This window comes from Bos mutus, unplaced genomic scaffold (genome assembly GCF_027580195.1).
Source record: "Bos mutus isolate GX-2022 unplaced genomic scaffold, NWIPB_WYAK_1.1 CTG232, whole genome shotgun sequence".
NCBI classification, from domain to species: Eukaryota; Metazoa; Chordata; class Mammalia; order Artiodactyla; family Bovidae; genus Bos; species Bos mutus.
In genome coordinates this window covers 267906-293289 of record NW_027219741.1, presented here as the reverse complement: position 1 = coordinate 293289, position 25384 = coordinate 267906, and the positions used below count along the sequence as shown (strand labels likewise).

Here is a 25384-nt window from a genome sequence, read left to right as displayed (position 1 = left end):
ATAACGACAACTAAATATATGTGTGTGTATATATATATATATATATATATATATATACACATTATGATAGTGTATATACTAAGGTATAATACATGTATAAATATACATTTCAGCAGAACTATTTCTATAAATGTTAACAAATATAACTATGTTGCTTGTTGATCATTATGGCCTGGTCGTACACTGCAGCATTTAAGAACATAGTCTGACAGTTCAGGTAGCTTCAGGTTACTGGTTCCTCAGTACTTTTGCTTTGAAACATATTCCTTTCTGTTTGTTGGCTCACTTGTAATATGGCAATAATAACTATGTCTACACTTTGGATTGTAATTGAAATTATTAATAAATATCAGCATATTTTGTTACTTTTGTTTTATTAGAAAAATAGTTTTGAATCCATAAACATTAATGAAGTTAGATAAATAGGTAAAAATTTGGTAGTTTTCCAAATTTACAAAAGCTTATTTTTTTTTGTCCCATTTCTACACCCGTTTATTCTGCCCTCTTTGTAGAATTTATGATTTATACTAGTTTCTTTCTTTGGTCAAAAATATCCTTTTGAACATTGCCTCTCTTCAATTGACTTTGGTGTCAAAGCACATTTATATTTACATCTGAAACAGCTTTCTGACTAAACAATTTCCTAACGGCATTTTTCATCTGGTCATTTCTCAAGGTATAGATTAAGGGATTTAATATGGGAGTTATAATACTGTAAAATACAGCCACTGCTTTATCAACAGGTAAAGTAGCTGTGGGTCTCATGTACACAAATATGCAGGGCACAAAGAATAAGATGGCTGCCATGATGTGGGAGATGCAGGTGGAGAGGGCTTTTTGCCTCCCTTCCAAGCTGTAGGTCCTTAGGGAGTGCAGAATGACCGCATAAGAGCCCATCAAGAGAATGAAGTTTAATAGACAGATGAATCCACTGTTGGCAGCAACAAAGAGTCCTAGAGTGTGGATATCAGTGCAGGCAAGATCGAGCAAAGGGTTCAGATCACACATAAAGAACACATCAAACATTAAAAATCCAAATTCAAAAAATTAACGGAAGGGGAATTTAAGTATAGTTCTCCCCATCAAATCTTGCAACATGCTCTTTTCGTAATAAATATTTTAAATACTGATTCAGCTGGAACTACTGCAATGCTTCATCATTGGTGCTCGGAGCAATTAAATGCAAAACCATTAGTTAAATGGAAGGACCTCCTCTCCAGACAATGGAAGGGTCCTGACCAATTATTAACTAGCGGTCGAGGATATGCTTGTATTTTTCCACAGGACGCAGATTCTCCAATTTATCCCGGACAGGCTGATACACCATGTTGCAGTCCCCCAGACATCCGGTTCCCCCATTGCTTCCATCACAAAAGAGGAGGGGCACTCCTCTGCCCCTGCCACCGCAGCTGCTGCACAGAAGAGCTGCACGTTGGGAGCTGCGGACCGGACCAGCCTGGCTGCCTGGGCCCAGCGCACAGTGCTTGCAACAGATAGCCCCGCCAGCCTCCGTTTGCACTCGCTTGGCTGCCGCTGAGCCCGAGGCCGGTTCAGCGAAGGAGTGGGGGCGATGCCCGCCGTAAGGGGAGGCAAGATAAACATGGAGATCCCGGTGAGACTGACGGGGCTGCTGCAGCGCAGACTCCAACCAGAAAATAATTCTACTTATTCTGTTTTAGCTTGTCTACGCTTGCCTTATGTTTTTCTTTTTACTAATGACTCCAAGAAACTCAATGTACATATGAATTATTCAGGTGGATCTAATGTAGTGACTTGTAAACAAGGCATCTTGTTTAAACCCTCAATGTAACGTTTGCTCCTTTGTAATGTTATAACATCCACCTTATCTTATAATGTAACCACTTATTGATATAACTATAGTCTTGCTGTATTACAACAACTTCAGGATTTAATGTGATTGTGATGGTTTGTGGGCTTGTTTATCCTGGGAATAACAGCGTTAATAACCGCAATTACTTCTGCAGCAGCAATATCATTGACTCAACAGGTGCATACTGCCCAATATGTTGATACCATATCTAAAAATATGTTGTCTACAAGAGACACACCTCAAAACAGGGGACACATAAAGACTGAAAGTGAAGAGCTGGAAAAAGATTTTCCATGCAAATAGGGATCAAAAGAAAGCAGGAGTAGCAATACTCATATCAGATAAAATAGACTTTAAAACAAAGGCTGTGAAAAGAGACAAAGAAGGTCACTACATAATGATCAAAGGATCAATCCAAGAAGAAGATATAACAATTATAAATATATACGCACCCAACACGGGAGCACCGCAGTATGTAAGACAAATGCTAACAAGTATGAAGGGAGAAATTAACAATAACACAATAAGAGTGGGAGACTTTAATACCCCACTCACACCTATGGATAGATCAACTAAAAAGAAAATTAACAAGGAAACACAAACTTTAAACGATACAATAGACCAGTTAGACCTAATTGATATCTATAGGACATTTCATCCCAAAACAATGAATTTCACCTTTTTCTCAAGGGCACATGGAACCTTCTCCAGGATAGATCACATCCTGGGCCATAAAGCTAGCCTTGGTAAATTCAAAAATATAGAAATCATTCCAAGCATCTTTTCTGACCACAATGCAGTAAGATTAGACTTCAATTACAGGAGAAAACCTATTAAAAATTCCAACAAATGGAGGCTGAACAACACGCTGCTGAATAACCAACAAATCACAGAAGAAATCAAAAAAGAAATCAAAATTTGCATACAAATGAATGAAAATGAAAACACAAAAACCCAAAACCTGTGGGACATGGTAAAAGCAGTCGTAAGGGGAAAGTTCAGAGCAATACAGGCACACCTCAAGAAACAAGAAAAAAGTCAAATAAATAACCTAACTCTATACCTAAAGCAACTAGAAAAGGAAGAAATGAAGAACCCCAGGGTTAGTAGAAGGAAAGAAATCTTAAAAATTAGAGCAGAAATAAATGCAAAAGAAAAAAAAAGAGACCATAGCAAAAATCAACAACCAAAAGCTGGTTCTTTGAAAGGATAAATAAAATTGACAAACCATTAGGCAGACTCATCAAGAAACAAAGGGAGAAAAATCAAATCAATAAAATTAGAAACAAAAATATTTGGCAAAACTAATACAATTATGTAAAGTTTAAAAATAAAATAAAATTAAAAAAAAAAAAACAAAGAAAATGGAGAGATCACAACAAACAACACAGAAATACAAAGGATCATAAGACACTACTATCAGCAATTATATGCCAATAAAATGGACAACGTGGAAGAAATGGACAAATTCTTAGAAAAGTACAAATTTCCAAAACTCGACCAGGAAGAAATAGAAAATCTTAACAGACCCATCACAAGCACGGAAATTGAAACTGTAATCAGAAATCTTCCAGCAAACAAAAGCCCAGGTCCAGACGGCTTCACAGCTGAATTCTACCAAAAATTTAGAGAAGAGCTAACACCTATCCTGCTCAAACTCTTCCAGAAAATTGCAGAGGAAGGTAAACTCCCAAACTCATTCTATGAGGCCACCATCACCCTAATACCAAAACCTGACAAAGATCCCACAAAAAAAGAAAACTACCGGCCAATATCACTGAAGAACATAGATGCAAAAATTCTTAACAAAATTCTAGCAATCAGAATCCAACAAGACGTTAAAAAGATCATACACCATGACCAAGTGGGCTTTATCCCAGGGATGCAAGGAGTCTTCAATATCCGCAAATCAATCAATGTAATACACCACATTAAAAAATTGAAAACTAAAAACCATATGATTATCTCAATAGATGCAGAGAAAGCCTTTGACAAAATTCAACATCCATTTATGATAAAAACTGTCCAGAAAGCAGGAATAGAAGGGACATACCTCAACATAATAAAAGCTATATATGACAAACCCACAGCAAACATTATCCTCAATGGTGAAAAATTGAAAGCATTTCCTGTAAAGTCAGGAACAACACAAGGGTGCCCACTTTCACCATTACTATTCAACATAGTTTTGGAAGTTTTGGCCACAGCAATCAGAGCAGAAAAAGAAATAAAAGGAATCTAAGTTGGAAAAGAAAAAGTAAAACTCTGACTGTTTGCAGATGACATGATCCTCTACATAGAAAACCCTAAAGACTCCATCAGAAAATTACTAGAACTAATCAATGACTATAGTAAAGTTGCACGATATAAAATCAACACACAGAAATCCCTTGCATTCCTATGCACTAATAATGAGAAAACAGAAAGAGAAATTAAGGAAACAATTCCATTCACCATTGCAACGGAAAGAATAAAATACTTAGGAATATATCTACCTAAAGAAACTAAAGACCTATACATAGAAAACTATAAAACACTGGTGAAAGAAATCAAAGAGGACACTAATAGATGCAGAAATATACCATGTTCATGGATTGGAAGAATCAATATAGTGAAAATGAGTATACTACCCAAAGCAAATTATAGATTCAATGCAATCCCTATCAAGCTACCAACGGTATTCTTCACAGAGCTAGAACAAATAATTTCACAATTCGTATGGAAATACAAAAAACCTCGAATAGCCAAAGCAATCTTGAGAAAGAAGAATGGAACTGGAGGAATCAACCTACCTGACTTCAGGCTCTACTACAAAGCCACAGTTATCAAGACAGTATGGTACTGGCACAAAGACAGAAATATAGATCAATGGAACAAAATAGAAAGCCCAGAGATCAATCCACCCACATATGGACACCTTATCTTTGAAAAAGGAGGCAAGAATATACAATGGATTAAAGACAATCTCTTTAACAAGTGGTGCTGGGAAATCTGGTCAACCACTTGTAAAAGAATGAAACTAGAACACTTTCTAACACCATACACAAAAATAAACTCAAAATGGATTAAAGATCTAAACATAAGACCAGAAACTATAAAACTCCTAGAGGAGAACATAGGCAAAACACTCTCCAACATACATCACAGCAGGATCCTCTAGGACCCACCTCCCAGAATATTGGAAATAAAAGGAAAAATAAACAAATGGGACCTAATTAACCTTAATAGCTTCTGCACATCAAAGGAAACTATTAGCAAGGTGAAAAGACAGCCTTCAGAATGGGAGAAAATAATAGCAAATGAAGCAACTGACAAACAACTAATCTCAAAAATATACAAGCAACTCCTACAGCTCAACTCCAGAAAAATAAACGACCCAATCAAAAAATGGGCCAAAGAACTAAATAGACATTTCTCCAAAGAAGACATATAGATGGCTAACAAACACATGACAAGATGCTCAACATCACTCATTATCAGAGAAATGTAAATCAAAACCACTGTGAGGTACCATTTCACACCAGTCAGAATGGCTGTGATCCAAAAGTCTACAAGCAATAAATGCTGGAGAGGGTGTGGAGAAAAGGGAACCCTCTTACACTGTTGGTGGGAATGCAAACTAGTACAGCCACTATGGAGAACAGTCTGGAGATTCCTTAAAAAACTGGAAATAGAACTGCCTTATGATCCAGCAATCCCACTGCTGGGCATACACACTGAGGAAACCAGAAGGGAAAGAGACACGTGTACCCCAATGTTCATCACAGCACTGTTTATAATAGCCAGATTATGGAAGCAACCTAGATGTCCATCAGCAGATGAATGGATAAGAAAGCTGTGGTACATATACACAATGGAGTATTACTCAGCCATTAAAAAGAATACGTTTGAATCAGTTCTAATGAGGTGGATGAAACTGGAGCTTATTATACAGAGTGAAGTAAGCCAGAAAGAAAAACACCAATATAGTATACTAATGCATATATATGGAATTTACAAAGATGGTAACAATAACCCTGTGTACGAGACAGCAAAAGAGACACTGATGTATAGAACAGTCTTATGGACTCTGTGGGAGAGGGAGAGGGTGGGAAGATTTGGGAGAATGGCATTGAAACATGTAAAATATCATGTATGAAACGAGATGCCAGACCAGGTTCGATGCACGATACTGGATGCTTAGGGCTAGTGCACTGGGACGACCCAGAGGGATGGTGTGGGGAGGGAGGAGGGTGGAGGGTTCAGGATGGGGAACACGGGTATACCTGTGGCGGATTCATTTTGATATTTGGCAAAACTAATACAATTATTTAAAGTTTAAAAATAAAATAAAATGTTTCTCTAACTCTAACAACACAAGAAGCTATAGATAGAAAGTTGGAGCTGAGGGTAGATGCCTTGGAGGAGGCAATAATGCATATTGGGACTCAGTTACAGGCTTTAAAAATGAAAATGGCTCTGTCTTGCCACGCTGATTACCAGTGGATATGCGCGACATCTTTAAAGGTAAATGAGACAGATTATGAATGGGAAAAAATCAAAAATCATATCTCAGGTGTTTGGAACAGCTCTGACATTGGCCTGGACTTAGGGAAACCTCATAATCAAATACAGACCCTGGAACACTCTCAACTGGATTTTACCACTGCTGGAGCAGCTAATGACTTTTTTCACACTTTCTCTAACTTCATTTCAGGAAAAAACATACTGTCTAATATCCTTGGTTATGTCGCTACTGGTGCTTTAATTTTGCTTCTCATAAGCATTCTTCCTTGTATTGTCAGGATTCTTCGGCAGAACATTCAGAAGCTTGCGACTGAGCTGCATCTGGCTGTTTTAAGAAATAAAAAAGGGGGAGATGCCTGGAGCCAGCGTGAGGAATTCTGCCTGTGGCAAAGGTCATGAGGAAGGAGGCTCGCCATAGGCACAGGAGAGATAAAGCCTCAGGAGTCCCCCTGGAAATTCTCGAGTATCTACCCCCCAAACCAGAGTCTGCCTACTTTCTGCTCTCACCTACACCTCTGACTTTATGGGGGGTTGTCCTCTCTCTTGAAAAGAGTTAACTTACAGCTCCAGTTAATAAAGTTCCTGGGTGTGATAGTGTTTCAACCTACAAACTCCTTTGGAAGTCCTCTAGCTTGCCTGAATAGGATTTTCTGGCCACATGTGATTGTTCAGAGTCTCCCAACTGTGAGAGGCATGAGATGTTCTAAACTGTCTAAATACAGATTCCTTTCAGCAGTTAAAAGATTGATTAGAAATTGTATTAGTGAAGGGTTTTTCACTTGTTGGGCCAATGTTTGCTGCTAAGTTTCCATATCCCTTACCTGCTGTGTCCCTGGCAGTGTATTGATTAATATAACTGGTGTAAGTAGTAGCTTTAATGTTTGTAACCTTGGACCCTTGAGTTAATTCTTTTTCTTGTTATAGCCCACCATACCTTTGCCCTATAGGAATGCAACTTTATCTAATGCTTTTGGAGGGTGGCACCTGACTAATCACCCTTAGAGAAAAATAAGTTTTCTGAAGAAAGGGTCTTAAAATGTTAACAGGCCTCTGGGCCAGAAGATGATGCAAATCAGCTAAACTTTTGCATATGATAAGTTTGCAGGAAGAAAGCCTGGCTTACTGCATGACTCTACCCCTTCCCCCATTATCCTGTATACATAACTTAAGGTATAAAAACTACTTTGGAAAATAAAGTGTGGGCCTTGTTCACCGAAACTTGGTCTCCCCATGTCGTTCTTTCTCTCACCTTCTTGCTGAATTATTCAGCCTCTTTTTTCCACTGAATTTCCTCACTGAGCTGTCCTTATTTAACCACTGTTTATATCCTTAATTAATGTTTAATTAAGCAATTGTTTCCTGATCCTCACTGACGCCGTTGTCACTTCAAATTCCCTGGATCCACCGGGGCTGAACCCCGGCAATTAGGGCTACAGAAGGGTAACATGAAGATGAAGAGGATCTGAACGATTCCATGAAGAAAGCCTCCCACCCATGCCACTCCCACTAGCAGTCCACACAGCCACCCATTCATGATGGTCGTATAATGCAAGGGCTTACAGATGGTCACATAGCAGTCATAGACCATCACAGTAAGTAGGATGACATCAGCACCTCCAAAGAAATGTTCCCCAAATATTTGAGCCATGCATCCATTGTTTGGGGGTATTGACACAGGAATTGCAGGCATCAATAAAAGAGAGATGAGCCAGGAAAAAGTACATGGGGGACCCCAATAATGAGCTGGTGGTCATGGTGACCAAGGTGAGCACATTCCCTACCATAGAGACAATGTAGACGATGAGAAACACAGCAAATATGACTTTCTGCACCTTCGGATTCTGTGTGAGTCCCAGTAGAATAACTCTGTCACATTATTCCTTTTCTCCATGTATCTCATATTATGGTTAATTACATTACATGAAAAAAATCTCACTTTTTCATAATGCAACCTTGAATTCATTGTCCCCAGTAATAAATACCTAAATTCTATTGAGTTCTGTATCCTTATGAGTTTATTTGAGATTAAATAAAAAAAAGAGCTTCTGATATCTTGAAAAATTACTCAAATTCTTTCCTGGGAGAAGATAATGCTTAGAGTCACGAGGAACTTAGTTAACACAGAGGCAAGAGGGAATCTGTGTATACTGAACCATGTGAGATGATTTAGGGTCTTAGTAGAAGCAGTAAGTTTCATGTATAGTGGCAACTAAGCCTGAAAAAAGAAGTAGAAAATGGATGCAAAGGCTATAAATTCAAAGTTAAAGAGTTTTCCTTTTAATCTTAGAAAATAAGAAACCAGGGAAAGTAACTGGAATACTATTGGAATGATGAAGAAGCATTTGAGAAAGAGGGAAGGCTGGATATAACTCTGATAGAGGTCTTTGTGTGACTTTTATGAAACAGGTTGAGGTTCAGGAAAGTAAAGGAGGATAGATATGGGAACCCCAGGGTCGGACTGATTGCAATAGTTGACATAAATTGTAACAGAACATTGTTGATGAGAAGGAAATGAAAGGACACAGTTACTGTAGTCAAATGATCAATGTGTTGCCTAATTCTAGTAAATTTATAATGCCAACAAGCATACTTCCAATGACTGGCATTATCACGGCATGATAGCAACATATGTGGATAATATTATTTCATTTTTTGCACAGGATTAAAAATTGTAAAGACTACTTTTAGTCATAATAATAATCATTAACTAAAACTTAATGAATACTGATTCTGCTTCAAATTTTTAATTCATGCTCTATATTATGTCATAATAAACAATATTTACATAGTAAATTCTTTTGATATGACCATGATGACTTGAATTACTTTAATAACTTTAGAGGCAAGTGTATATCAAGCAAATACAACAGAAACACAGGAACATCCACACATACACACACAATATAGCTTTTTTGAATACTCAAATATTAATTAATTAGTGAGTTTTAGTAAGCTCCAGGAGATGGTGGAGGACAAGGAAGCCTGGCATGCTGCAGTCCATGGGGTCACAAAGAGTTGGACATGACTGAGCAACTGAACAACAACAACAACAATGACATATGGTGCTGCTTTCTTTGTAGATCCACTTTATTTTTGTGTTCCCTTAGTCTTTTTGTTCTCTCTCCAATTCTGCTATAAAATATAATCTCGCAGATTCTTCTGAAAAATGTTGAAAACCACAATCCCAGTGGTTAAGTATGTTTTTTTGAGAGTCAGAAAAACCAGATGAGAATCTTGTTTTCCCCTACTTACAACTTCTTGATCTGGGGTACACTTCATTGCAGCTTCCATCCTTGTTTCCTCTAATCAAGTGAGAACAATAGTGTCTGACTCACAGGTTGTTATAAAAAGCGATTCAGGAAACATATATGAATATATCCACCACACTGTGGAGAACACATAAAGGTATTTCATTTATTCCTCTATTTACACAGCAGTAGGAAGAATTGATATTTTGTGTGATAATACAAATAAATTAACCAATTAAAGTGAGGAAGAGTCATCTCCAATTTTATTTTTAATGAAGTCACAGAGAACTTTATTTTGCACAGTAGTTGATCCCAGGAAATGTTCTTTACATTCATGTTTGAACTAAACAAGTGATGATTTATATCATCTAATATTTACATTTATTTACATATGTGTGTAAATTATATTTAAGTTTTATTTTCACTCACATGATTAGTCTTAATGATTAAAAGAAGTATCTCATGGCCAAAGAACTATATTTAATATTTAGCTAGATCTTAAACTTTTCTTAAATTCTATGCACCATAATTTTTTATTTGTAAAATTATGTAAATTATATTTACAAACTACCTTTTGAAGAATTGGGTGAAGTTAAAATGCTCTATCACTATATTTGAAAACTGTTGAAACAGAATGATTACTGTATACATAAAATCACAAGCTCTATGATCGACCCTATCAAAGAACTTACTTTCTGGTCTTAGATGATAGTAATGATTTTCAAAGTGTTCAGAACTAATTCCATTTTCAAATTATCCCGCCTCATCTTTGGATAAGTAGCTTTTGGTATGAAAGATATGACAAATTTCAAAAGACCCTGTTCAGATTATTCACAGTAGAAATATTATCCTTTTTATAAGTCTAAGTCTTTTCTTCTAGCCTAAAGACTCACAAAGTTTACAAAGAAAATTCGGGGCTTGAATTTAGAATGCATTATCTTGGAACATCATGGGGAAATGGCCAAAACAAGTAGTTTTAGTCCTTCAGACAAGAGGCAGAAAGAGTGGCGAAAACATATGCAAATGTGTCATTGCACCCTTGATGAATCTTGCTCTGGAGATGAAAACAGAAATGACATTTTCATAGGTGATGCATGGATATTTAAAGAGATTTCCATAAACGTTCTTGTCTTGTAGATGCTATTTTCTCTCCAGTGAATTAATTATCTGCTTTGATGTTAAAGTTTTGTCTTAAACACAGGTATTATGGAGGCATGCATTTATCAAACTCTCATTCCTGAGTGGGGAATTGCATTCCCTGCACTTGTAACCAAGACATGTGAGTCCCCTTATTCTATCTGAACCAAGCTTTCTAAGAAGGTAATGTTGGGTGAATAGCAAGGATGGCTTAATTCCAGCCTGGCAGCCTATGATGTAGTTAACCTGTGCACTCATTTTGGAAAGAAAACTTCGTCTAATCCATACTAAGGTATTACTGGAAATCTGGTATCCATTGCCAAGAGAGACCAAAGCAATGAGGACATAATAATGACAGTGGTTTTAAAATACTTGATGTCAAACCAGTTTTTTGCAATTATCATAGTACTTTTAGAATAAACAGAAACTATACATCGCAGCAGGATCCTCTATGACCCACCTCCCAGAATATTGGAAATACAAGCAAAAATAAACAAATGGGACCTAATTAAACTTAAAAGCTTCTGCACATCAAAGGAAACTATTAGCAAGGTGAAAAGACAGCCTTCAGAATGGGAGAAAATAATAGCAAATGAAGCAACCGACAAACAACTAATCTCAAAAATATACAAGCAACTCCTACAGCTCAACTCCAGAAAAATAAATGACCCAATCAAAAAATGGGCCAAAGATCTAAATAGACATTTCTCCAAAGAAGACATATAGATGGCTGACAAACACATGAAAAGATGCTCAACATCACTCATTATCAGAGAAATGCAAATCAAAACCACTATGAGGTACCATTTCACACCAGTCAGAATGGCTGCAATCGAAAAGTCTACAAATAGTAAATGCTGGAGAGGGTGTGGAGAAAAGGGAACCCTCTTACACTGTTGGTGGGAATGCAAACTAGTACAGCCACTATGGAGAACAGTCTGGAGATTCCTTAAAAAACTGGAAATAGAACTGCCTTATGATCCAGCAATCCCACTGCTGGGCATACACACTGAGGAAACCAGAAGGGAAAGAGACACGTGTACCCCAATGTTCATCGCAGCACTGTTTATAATAGCCAGGACATGGAAGCAACCTAGATGTCCATCAGCAGATGAATGGATAAGAAAGCAGTGGTACATATACACAATGGAGTATTACTCAGCCATTAAAAAGAATACATTTGAATCAGTTCTAATGAGGTGGATGAAACTGGAGCTTATTATACAGAGTGAAGTAAGCCAGAAGAAAAAACACCAATACAGTATACTAATGCATATATATGGAATTTAGAAAGATGGTAACGATAACCCTGTATACGAGACAGCAAAAGAGACACTGACGTATAGAACAGTCTTATGGACTTTGTGGGAGAGGGAGAGGGTGGGAAGATTTGGGAGAATGGCATTGAAACATGTAAAATATCATGTATGAAACGAGATGCCAGTCCAGGTTCAATGCACGATACTGGATGCTTGGGGCTAGTGCACTGGGACGACCCAGAGGGATGGTATGGGGAGGGGGGGGAAGGAGGAGGGTTCAGGATGGGGAACACATGTATACCTGTGGTGGATTCATTTTGATATTCGGGCAAAACTAATACAATTATGTAAAGTTTAAAAATAAAATAAAATTAATTTAAAAAAATTAAAAAAAAAAAAAAAATTAAAAAAAAAAAAAAAACAAAAAAGGCTGCAGATAAAACATCTCAGGAATCCATGTGATGGTCATTATGGAATCCTAGGCAACATTAAACATGTGGAAAGATATCTGAAGCTCAAGAAGGGAGTTCTAAATTCAAACACAAGAATTGTTCACCATTCTTATCACTTTGCATGATTTTTTTTTCCTTTTAGTCATTTAGGACATGTGCAATGATAGATTATTGAGGTTTTAGTTTGTTTACCCTGATGACTAATGATGTTGAACATTAAAAAATATATATTCTATTGGCCATTCATGTATCTGTTTCCCCCACCAAGAAGTTTCTTTTTTTTATTTTTTTAATTTTATTTTTAAACTTTACATAATTGTATTAGTTTTGCAAAATACCAAAATGAATCCGCCACAGGTATACATGTGTTCCCCATCCTGAACCCTCCTCCCCCCCCTCCCCATACCATCCCTCTGGGTCGTCCCAGTGCACTAGCCCCAAGCATCCAGTATCGTGCATCGAACCTGGACTGGCAACTCATTTCATACATGGTATTTTACATGTTTCAATGCCATTCTCCCAAATCTTCCCACCCTCTCCCTCTCCCACAGAGTCCATAAGACTGTTCTATACATCAGTGTCTCTTTTGCTGTCTCATACACAGGGTTATTGTTACCATCTTTGTAAATTCCATATATATGCATTAGTATACTGTATTGGTGTTTTTCCTTCTGGCTTACTTCACTCTGTATAATAGGCTCCAGTTTCATCCACCTCATTAGAACTGATTCAAATGTATTCTTTTTAATGGCTGAGTAATACTCCATTGTGTGTATGTACCACAGCTTTCTTATCCATTCATCTGCTGATGGACATCTAGGTTGCTTCCATGTCCTGGCTATTATAAACAGTGCTGCGATGAACATTGGGATACACGTGTCTCTTTCCCTTCTGGTTTCCTCAGTGTGTATGCCCAGCAGTGGGATTGCTGGATCATAAGGCAGTTCTATTTCCAGTTTTTTAAGGAATCTCCAGACTGTTCTCCATAGTGGCTGTACTAGTTTGCATTCCCACCAACAGTGTAAGAGGGTTCCCTTTTCTCCACACCCTCTCCAGCATTTATTATTTGTAGACTTTTGGATCACAGCCATTCTGACTGGTGTGAGATGGTACCTCATAGTGGTTTTGATTTGCATTTCTCTGATAATGAGTGATGTTGAGCATCTTTTCATGTGTTTGTTAGCCATCTATATGTCTTCTTTGGAGAAATGTCTATTTAGTTTCTTGGCCCATTTTTTGATTGGGTCATTTATTTTTCTGGAGTTGAGCTGTAGGTTGTTTTGCACAATTTTTTTATTTTTTAAATTCTATTTATTAAACTATATTGGAGGTTAATTACTTTACAATATTGTACTGGTTTTGCCATACATCAACATAAATCCGCCACAGGTATATACGTGTTCCCCATCCCAACCCCATCCCTCCTCCCTCCCCATTCCATCTCTCCACAATTTAAGAATGATATCTGAGTTTCCTATTACTAAGTTGTTGTAAAGATGGTTTATATATTCTAGATATAGGTATATATATTATATTATATATAGATATATATATACACACACATTTATGTATTATATAAAATTGTATGCATAAACTTTTATATATAAATATATTTACATGCTATATATATATATATATATATATATATATATATATACATAATATACCTATTTGTGTGTCTGTCCTCAGCAGTGTTCAACTCTTTGCAACTTCATGAACTGTAGCCTACCAGCTTCCTCTTTCCATGGGATTTTCCAGGCAAGAATACTGGAGTAGGTTGCCATTTCCTTCTCCATAATGTACCTATAAAAAAAACTTTACGTTTTCTTAGTAATAATGCTAATTAGCACTATTATATATTCTATATTATCCATGTAAGAAAAAAATGGACTTCAACCACTGCTTTATGTAAAAGTTAATGCAAAATGAGTCAGATAACTAGATGTTAAACTTAAGCCTGGAAAAATTCTAGATCAAACATACCTGATGTGGAGGTAGATCAATATTTTAGACCTGATGCAATAAATAAGCACTTGTGAAAAATCAACATTTGTTGAAAAATCTGTTGTTTTGCATTGAATTAACTTGATGTCTTTTTTAAAAAGAACCTCTACATTTACATTTTTATGTATATTCTATTATGTTTCAATACTATACAACATGGTTATGAGAGCTTTATACTAAGTCTTCAATTTTGGTAGAATTATTTTTCAATTTTGTTCTTTCATTGAGAGTTATTTTTTATCCCCGTTTCTTTTAAAAGTTTATATTTCAGTATAAATTTCAAAACATTATTTTTAGTTTCTTCAAATATCTTGTGGGCTATATTTATTGGAATTGCTTTAAAATTGTAAAAAATGATATGGTAAACATATTGAATCTGTTAATCTATCAACATAGCATATATCTCCCTTTGCTTAGATATTTACTTTCATTAGTATTTTATGGTTTTCATGTATAAATATTGACTATATTTTTAAATATGCTCATAATATGCTCATCAAAGTTCATGTTTTGTATTATTTTACATAACATTTTGTTTCTACTTTCAATTTTTAATTGCTTTTATAGAAATCCATTTGATATTTTGTGTTGAAATTCTATCCTGTGAGCTTGTTTAGTTAGTTGCTTAGATCTATTTTATTTTTTGTAGAGCCCTTCACAATTTTTACCTATATTGGGATGTTATATGCCCATAAATATATTTGCATGGTCTTGCTCTTCTCTACCCATCTGTGTGTCTTTTATTTTTCTTACTTTGTTGCAATGGCTGGAGTCTTATAATGTAGAACAGAATTTGGAAAGGAGAGACTTGTTTCTAACCTTGAGAGAGAATTCATCTTTAAGTATGAGGGTGGCTATAGTTTTTATACCAATGCCTTTTTTATCAGGTTGAGTAAACAATTTTACTTTCCTTATTTAGTAATAACTATCTTGTGGAATATTTATTCATAAATATTTTCATTCATAAATACAAATAGAAGTGTATTAATTTGTATGCATCTATTGTAATGATCTCAAAATGTTAGTCACAACTTAGCAACTGAACACAACAACTGAAGTGATGTTATCCTCTTTTATTTTGTTAATTTAGTGAATATAATTGATTATGTTTTTCTCTTCAAACAATATTTTATTCCTGGTATAACCTACATATGATCATGGTGAATTATTGAATAACTTAGTATATTTCATTTACTTTAATTTGTTTAATACCAAAGTTAATAGAAGGAAAGCAATCATAAAGATCAGAGAAAAATAAATAAATGAAAAGAAAATGAACAAAACAATTATGAGGACCAACATCTTATCACTATTTTACATCCCATCAGCAGTGCTTCTGGCTTTCATTTTCTCGATAGTGTCCCTTGATGCACAAGAGTTTTTAATTTTGATGGAATCTAATTCTATTTTCCTTGTGCTATTTGTGCTTTTGTTGCTATATTTAAGAAACCACTGGCTTATACAAGGTTATAAATATTTCTCCCTACCAAGAATTTTATATTTTTAGATGTGCATCTGATCCTTGATCTCTTTTGATTTAGTATCCATTTATGGTATGAGGTAAGGTTTCAAATCCATTTTTTTTTTTTCATTTTGATACAAAAGTTTTTCAGTACTACTTGTATATATACTATTCAATGCCTATGGAATGGTGTTGGAAACCTTGTGAAAAAACAATTGCCAATAGATATAAGGGTAATTTATAGGCTTTTATTTCTATTCTTTTGATCTTTGTCTTCTCATTCTAATACATTGTTTTAACTACTTTAGCTTTTAGTAAGTTCAGCAAGAAGTGTGAGTCCTCCCCATTTGTTCTTAATAAAGAATATTTCAAAACTATATCAAGACTCTTTAGCTATTTAGGGTTTCTTGGAGTGCCTTATGAATTTTAGGATCAATGTTTTCTTTCTGGAAAAAAAATGAATACTAATAGTATCTTGATGGAAATTATATTGAGTCTATAGATCACTGTGAGGAATTATGTTATCTTAATTATACTAATTGTTTAGCCCATGAATGTGAAATATGTTTCTACTTATAAGACTTTTAAAATTTCCCTAGAGTAACATTTTATAGGTTTCAATATAAAGGACATCTATAAAAGGGGAAAGGCAGATGGAGAAACCTTCTCTCTGAATGTAACTATTGCTTCCCCAGGAACTCTTTACTTGGGAACAGGAAATGACTTGACGTTTTTCTTAGAAGGAAGCAAGGACCTTGGAAACCCATGTTTGACCTGATCAGTATCCAGACTCTGGTCACTGAAAACCTCAACATCCATCGATGGGCCTTTCCTTCACATGCACAGGGTCTTTTGATTAAATTTCTAAGTACTGTCACCATTTTTGTTTTTTGGTTCCAAAATCATTTAACTGTATTTGAGGTTTTGCTTTCAATAATTGTGTATAGTATGAACCCCCAAATTGTAATTTTACATGATACATTTGTAATACAGCATGTATACAAATAAGTTTTCTATAGTTATTCCTAAATCTTAAAGATAGGAACGCTACCATATATTTTACTCACAGTTGTTTCTTTTCTTCCAACAGCTGGAAAAAAAATTGTATTTAGACTTTCTTGAAAGTTCCTTTTTTGATTACAATTTGTTATTTTTCAAGCCGCTTCTTATACTTCATGCAATATTCTTTCTTTACTCTCTCAATTCTTTCAAACAACCTACTTATGATTGAATTCAGCTTTTATGATTGAAGTTATTTTGAAAGGTTTTACTTTGGAAATTTTAGGCCCATTGCAAGTAGCCTGATGGTGCAGTGAAAGTGTTAATCACTCAGTTGTGTCCAACTCTTTGTGACCCCATGTGACTGTAGGCCACCAGACGCCTATGCCACCTTATACTCTCAATCTGACCTGTTCCTTGTGCTGAGATTCTTACCCCATGTGCCTCAAACAACTGCTTACATATTATAAACAACTGACCTTAGAATTTTGGGGGTTTGACCATATTGGTTTTGCCCAATTTTCTAAACACGTTCTTTCCATGTTCCTAACCACCCGTCCTGAAGAAGGCAATGGCACCCCACTCCAGTACTCTTGCCTGGGAAATCCCATGGATGGAGGAGCCTGGAAGGCTGCAGTCCATGGGGTCGCTGAGGGTCGGACATGACTGAGAGACTTCACTTTCACTTTCCACTTTCATGCATTGGAGAAGGAAATGGAAACTCACTCCAGTGTTCTTGCCTGCAGAATCCCAGGGACGGGGGAGCCTGGTGGACTGCCGTCTATGGGGTCGCAGAGTTGGACACGACTGAAGTGACTAGCAGCACCAGCAACCATCCAGCCAAATTGTTGGTCAAAATCCATGATTCAGTATATATTGCACATCTGATATGTCTTTTTCCAATCAAGGTGAAAAACCAGGTGTATTGCCTGAACTTGTACTAATTGGGAGGCTTTCCATCTCTACTGACCTTCGAGGATTTTTTTTTTTTTTTTTAAGAATGAATGGGGCTATTAGTTCTGCAGCTGTCTGCTTTAGGGTGATGCCTGCTTATCACTGCAGGACTCTTGGTATAAAAGTCACAAAACTCCCCTTCCTCTGTCCACTGATCAAAGTCAAATATGTGCACATGTGCAGTCACTTCAGAAGTGCCTGACTCTTTGCAACCCTTGGACCACTGTTATACTTCTTGAGCTCAAGCATATTTGTTGTTTAATGAACGAAGGACAAAAGAAATGAATGGAATATATTTTCACTGCAATTGTTTTCTGTATAGACAGAGCTACATATTTTTAAAACTTTTTATTAATAAAGAAATAAAAAGTTAGAAATAAAAATTAATAACAGAAAAATACAACATGTACATGGGTTGGACGTGTGCACACTGCTATAATTAAAATTGATAACAAACAGGGATCTACTGAATAGCACATGTAACTCTGCTCAATGTTATGTGGCAGCCTGGATGGGAAGGGACTTTGAGAAAGAATTAATATGTGTATATGCATTGCTATTAAGTCCCTTTGCTATTCACCTGAAACTATCACAACATTGTTAATTGACTATACTCTAATATAAAATTAAAAATTAAAAACATTAATTTGAGAAAAGAAAAATATAACAAATCAAACAATATTCATAAAAAAATCTTTCTAAGAGCAGAGAAGATATCAATGTAAAATATTTTTTTATGTAATAACATACTTTCAATTTTTTTTCTTACATAAGCAGGACTAAAACAACTTGTGGCTTCCAAAATAGACATAGCTAGAATTCTTCCTAGATTCTGAAAAAGATGAGAAAAAAAATTCCTATTCTCCACTACTACTTTCTTTTCCCCTATATTTTACTGAATATGTTCATTTTCCTTTCAAATAATGTTTATCCATTCAACATTTATCATAAATCAAATGTGTGCTATTTGCAGAAATTATTGCTAGGAAATCTAAAAGTATTTCATGGAGTAGGACTGTTTAGAGAATACATTGAAATTACTGTCTGGAATTAAAATATTCTTTTATTTAAATCATCCTCTTTTCTGATGGTTTTTAAACCTAAGTTGCTGACATGAAAAATACAGATTTTTTTTTTGATTTTTACTTTTTTATGCATCACTTTTTTATTTTTAATATTTCTTAATGCTAAAAGGATATTTGGATATGGTATAATATTGTTACTTATGCATTAGAGTTTAAATTACACATTAATTTTGTATTTCAAAAGTAGTTACATAACATGGTGTTAAAATCAACATATTACTACCCACTATGTTATATAAAAATGAACAGAGTGAGTGAAAATATGTGATTTAGTTATATATATGAATATATGCATGTAATAAAAGACAGTACATATACTAGTATATAGAGCCAATTAAATATATAAATATATAACAAATACATATTTGCATATATATAGAGAGAGAGACAGAAAGATAGATAAATAAATAGTCCAGGATTACTGTTGTCTCAATAAATTGTAACAGTATAATTATATTACCTTACTATTGCATTTCCAAACATTATCACAGCAATAAAGAACATGGAATGAGAGGAAGTTATACTCTGATTACTGGATCTTCATTTTGTTTGTTTGTTTGTTTTGGATCATCCTCTTTTATGTTTGTTACTCACCTGTTAAAATGGGGATAAAAAGAGTACCTACCTCTTTGTGTTATTATAGAAATGACTGCTAAAAGTCAATTAATTATCTATTTTATTTCATTTTACTGGGATTAAAGCTTATGAATGTATGTACAGTGATGAAACTAGTAAAATCAGTTTCTGATTTTGCAGAACATTTTAAATATGAGTTGTCCTCTGCTAGGTCATTCTATCATATCTTGCATTACTTTCTTCTCCCCTTTTTGCAGAAGCAATGATTTCTGTTGGTTATTATTTTCTTTATCTTATTGATATTCTTAACTGATAATGTGTGTTCACCAATAATGTCCTTTTGACATTTGCATCAGTTGAATGAACATTGGAACACAAACACATTTTATTGATCACTTGAAATCACTTTTCTACCACACAATTTCCTAATGGCATTTTTCATCTGGTCACTTCTCAAGGTATGGGTTAAAGGATTTAACATGGGAGTTATCATAGTGTAGAATACAGCAACTGCTTTATCAATAGGTAAAGTAACTGCTGGTTACATGTAAGTAAATATGCTTGGCACAAAGAACAAGAGGATCATTGTAATGTGGGAGATCAAGATGGAAAGGGCTTTTTGCCTTGGCTCCAAGCTCCATGTCCTCAAAGAGAACAGAATGATAGTATAGGAGCCAACCAAGAGGAGGACGATTAACAGACAGATGAACCCACTGTTGGCAGCAACAAAGAGTCCTAGAGTGTGGGTATCAGTGCAGGCAAGATTGAGCAAAGTGTTCAGATCACACATAAAGTGGTCTATGATATTAGGGCCACAGAAGTGTAACCTGAAGATGAAGAGGATCTGAATGATTGCATGAAGAAAGCCTCCTGCCCATGCCACCCCTACCAGCAACCAACACACCTGCCAGTTCATGATGGTTTTGTAGTGCAAGGGCTTGCAGATGGCCATGTAGTGGTCATAGGCCATTGCAGTCAGGAGGATGACATCAGCACCTGCAAATAAATGCTCCCCAAAGATCTGGCACATACACTCAATGAAAGAGCTGGCTTTCTTCTTATGCAGTGAATCTACATTCAGTTTAGGGATATTGACACAGGAATAGCAGACATCAATAAAAGAGAGATGAGCCAGAAAAAAGTACATGGAAGGCCCCAGTAATGGGCTGGTAGTGGTGGTGACCATAGTGACCACATTTCCTACCACAGAGACAATGTAGAAACCCATAAAGACTACAAATATGACTTTCTGCATCTTTGGATTCAGTGTGAGTCCCAGTAGAATAAACTCTGTCATGTTGTTTCTATTCTTCACGTATCTCGTTATAATTAATGATGTTACCTGAAAAAAGTTACAATTTATTAGTTCTACTTTGAATTTAGTAAGCCTATCAATGTAATAAATGATTAATCCATAGTTTATACTGTATTATAAATTTCATGACTTTTTCTGATAAAAGAAAATAATTCTGAACCACTGAAAATTACTTAGATATGAGTGTATGAGAATATAAAAATATGAGTGTAAGAATTTTATATGAGAATATGAATGTAATGGAGAAGAGGGTTTTGAGAAGGAGGGAATCTTGCGTACACTTCACGTAGTCACTTAGTCATGTCTGACTCTTTGAAACCCCATGAACCACAGCACGCCAGACCTCCCTGCCCATCACCAACACCCAGAGCCCACCCAAACCCATGTCCATTGAGTGGGTGATGCCATCCAACCATCTCATTCTCTGTCGCCCCCTTCTCCTCCTGCCCTCAATCTTTCCCAGCAACAGAGTCTTTTCAGATGAGTCAGCTCTTCACATCAGGTGGCCAAAGTATTGGAGTTTCAGGTTTAACATAAGTCCTTTCAATGAACACTCAGGACTGATCTCCTTTAGGATGGACTGGTTGGATCTCCTTGCAGCCCAAGGGACTCTCAAGAGTCAAGTATAGTAAAATTTTCATGGACTTGGATGAAGTAGGCTGAGATTCAGTAACAGGATGGAAATCAGAGAATTTAATGCCATTGTCAAACTATTTGTATTCAGTTCAGTTCAGTTCAGTTGCTCAGTCGTGTCTGACTCTTCGTGACCCCATCACAGCACACCAGGCCTCCCTGTCCATCACTAACTCCTGGAGTCTACTCAGACTCGTTAGTTGACATTAAATGTACCTTTGCATTGGTAATGGGAAAGAAAGAAAAACATACAGGGAGTATTGTAATAGAATTGATAAACCAATTGCCTAAACCTGATAGTTTTATAATACCTGATATACTTAATGAATAATTTCCATGCCATAATAAGTATGGCATGATAGTAGCCTGGAATTTGCACATAATCTCAGAGACTAATGTAATTAGTAATACTAATGATACTATTAACAAAACCCTTACTTTAAATAAACAATACTCCAATAAATTTATTTTAAAAAAACTTAATGAACACTTACTGTGTGCTATTTTTTCAGACATTTGGTTATTTAATCCTCGTTAAAAATCTTTAGGATGTTTACTGCCATCATTTTTATACTTATTTTACATATCAGGAAGAGAAGAATAGAGAAATTAGGATCCTGCCAAGATCAAGCAGCTAATAAAGTGCAAAGTCAAAATTAGATCAGATTATACTTCTTATCTTCTTTTTCCTCTAAATTCTTACAGACACCCTATATTGTGATGTTATATTATAAATAATGTTAAGCCAGCAAACTCCTTTGATATGACCATGATAATAAAAATAATTATTGTGGTTACTTTAATTAATGTCTTTAGGTTCCTGCACCGAATAGAACAACTAATGAAAGATAGGTGTAAAATTAGGTCAGAGTATACTTTTTTCCCCTCCAAAACTCTTAAAATGCATGCCTTATTGTTAAGTTTAAATTAACCATGTTGAATTAGAACTCTTCCTTTTGACATGATCTATAACCATAATAAGTATAATTGCTCAGAGTCAAGAATATATGAAGCAATTTCATTGACAGTCACAAATACAAATACACACAGACTCGGACACAACCACACACAGTGTAACATACTGGAATTCCCAAATTTTGAAAGCTATGCTGTACTGCTTTCATTGAAGGCCCATTTTATCTTTGTCCTTCTTTTACCTCCGTTTCCTTCCTACCCCAATTTCCATAGAAATCATACACTCACAAACTCTTCTACAAAATGCTGATCCCAGTGGTTAAATATTTTGACTGGCGAATCTAAAGTCCATGTTAGAAGAGTCTTGCCTTTTCTACTTGCAGCTCTTGATCCAGGTTACATTTCTTGTCAACTTACACCCGTGTTTCCTCTAGTATCAAGTGGGAACATTATGTCGGCCTCACAGTCTCTTACGAGAATTGGTTGAGGAAACATATATGAATATATCCATCATACTGCTGTGAAAACACACAAAAAACTTCAGTTTATTTTATGGCTCTATACGCAGCTAGTAGACAGGAATAATTGACAATTTGAGTAATAATACAGAGAAACTTTTAAACATGCAGTACACTGGGAGTTGATCCAAAAAAGAATTATCTTTCTTCCTGCTTGGAATAAAGGTGATTATTTTTATTTTATAATGCATTTATATATTTTGTATATGAAGTGTATTAAATTGCCTTTTTATCCCTCAGAAATGGCTTTCATTATTAAAATAAGTGTTTCCTGATTAAAAAAAAAAAAGAATATCTCATAATGGAGTGTTAGCTCACACGCATTTCTTAATCTCCAGCCTCAAATATATTATCAATCAAATTAGGTTAATGTTATTTGCCAACTGTCTTTTAAAGAAACAGATGAAGTTGTAATGTTCTGTATCCATATTTTAAAAGTATTGAAGCATGTGATTACTAACTATATATGTAAAGTAACAATTTAACAAGTATTAACACTAATGAATAACTTACCTTCTGGTTTTACATGATATTAATGATATTTGAGGGCGTTCAGAATTAATTATATTTTCAAATTGACTTCAACTTGGGATAAGTAACTTCAGTTTGAAAAATATGACATAAAGACATTTCAGATTATTCAATTTCAGAGTAGATATTAATTCTTTATATAAGAGTAAATCTTTTCTTATAGCAGGCCTGGCATGCTGTGATTAATGGGGTCGCAAAGAGTTGGACACGACTGAGCGACTGAACTGACTGAACTGAAAGCCTTATAAATTTTCAGAGGAAACCTTGGACTTGGATTTAGAATGGATTCATTTAGAACATTACGTAGGAATGATCGTCTATAGGTGGTTCTTGTCCCACAGACAAGAAGCAGAAAGGTCGGTGGAAACACATTCAAGTGAGTCATCCCAACCTTGATGAATCTTGCTCTGCATATGTAAACAATTCACAAAAGACTTTTTCAGTGGAAATACATGGATATTTAAAGAGTTTTCCACAGATGTTCAAAGACCTCATCTTGTAGATGCTATTTTCTCTCTCAGGAATTAATTAACTCTTTTGATGGAAAAACCTTGCATGAAAAGCAGGTATTCTGAAGAGGTGTTTGTGGAACACTGATTTTGGAGTGAGGAATTGTATTCCCTGCACTTGCAACCAAAACATGTGAGTCCCATTCCTATATCTGAACCTGGGTTTCTAAGAAACCTGAATGTCATGTGAATACTAATGATGACATAAATCAGGCATGGGCACATGTGATACAGTGAACTTGTGGATTCATCTCAGAGAGAAAACTTGTATCATTTTATCAGTATTTGACTTTTTTTCTGGAAACCTAATGTTGATTACTTGAGAGCTAGAACAGTGTGAGGGTATAAGGTTAATGGAAGTCATTTCAAAGTACTTGAGCCCAAACCCACCATTTTTCACTTTCATCAAAGGGCTATGTATATAAACAGAAACTCTAATAGGATCCATGTGATGGTCAGCATGAAACACTAGGCAACACTAAATATGTGGAGAGATATTTAAAGCACAAGGAGGAATGCCTAAATTAACCACAAATAATTTTTCATATTCTGGTCACTTTGTAGTATTTTTCATTCAGTTATTCTAGGAGGTATGCAGTGATAAACTACTGTAATTTTAATTCACTTTTCCTGCTGACTAATGATGTTGAGCATTTAAAAAATATTTTTATAGGTGTATCCTTTGGGGGAGACATTTATTTTTCAGTTCTTTCTATAATTTAAAAATAATAGTTCTTTGTTTCTTATTACTTAGTGCTTTCTACATATTCTAAATACATGTTTGCCATATATATGTTTCATATATATAAATATATTTATTTACAAAAAATTATGGTCAAATTCTTGATTTATATATATATATATATATATATATATATATATATATATATATATAATTTCAGTTCAGTTCAGTCGCTCAGTCATGTCTGACTCTTTGCGACCCCATGAATTGCAGCACGCCAGGTCTCCCTGTCCATCACTAACTCCCGGAGTTCACTCAAACTCACGTCCATCGAGTCAGTGAGGCCATCCAGCCATCTCATCCTCTGTTGTCCCCTTCTCCTCTTGCCCCCAATCCCTCTCAACATCAGAGTCTTTTCCAATGAGTCAACTCTTCGCATAGAGTGGCCAAAGTACTGGAATTTCAGCTTTAGCATCATTGCTTCCAAAGAACACCCAGGACTGATCTCCCTTAAGAATCGACTGGTTGGCTCTCCTTGCAGTCCAAGGGACTCTCAATAGTCTTCTCCAACACCACAGTTCAAAAGCATCAATTATTCAGCACTCAGCTTTCTTCACAGTCCAACTCTCAAATACATACATAACTACTGGAAAAACCATAGCCTTGACTAGACAGATCTTTTCGGCAAAGTAATGCCTCTGCTTTTGGATACGCTATCTAGGTTGGTCATAACTTTCCTTCCAAGGAGTAAGCATCTTTCATTTTCAT

The 25384-nt window shown here is 35.5% G+C and overlaps 1 protein-coding gene and 1 pseudogene across 1 annotated transcript; both read right to left on the bottom strand.

Moving 5' to 3' along the window:
• Positions 1-591: 591 nt before the first annotated feature.
• On the bottom strand, positions 592-8228 carry LOC102266860 (olfactory receptor 4C46-like; annotated as a pseudogene).
• Positions 8229-19898: 11670 nt separating this feature from the next.
• Positions 19899-22826, bottom strand: LOC102267146 (olfactory receptor 4C46). The gene is given in 2 exon segments (XM_014479132.1): positions 19899-20855; positions 22794-22826. Coding segments are annotated over 2 exon segments (990 nt in total).
• Between the last annotated feature and the right edge of the window lie 2558 nt (positions 22827-25384).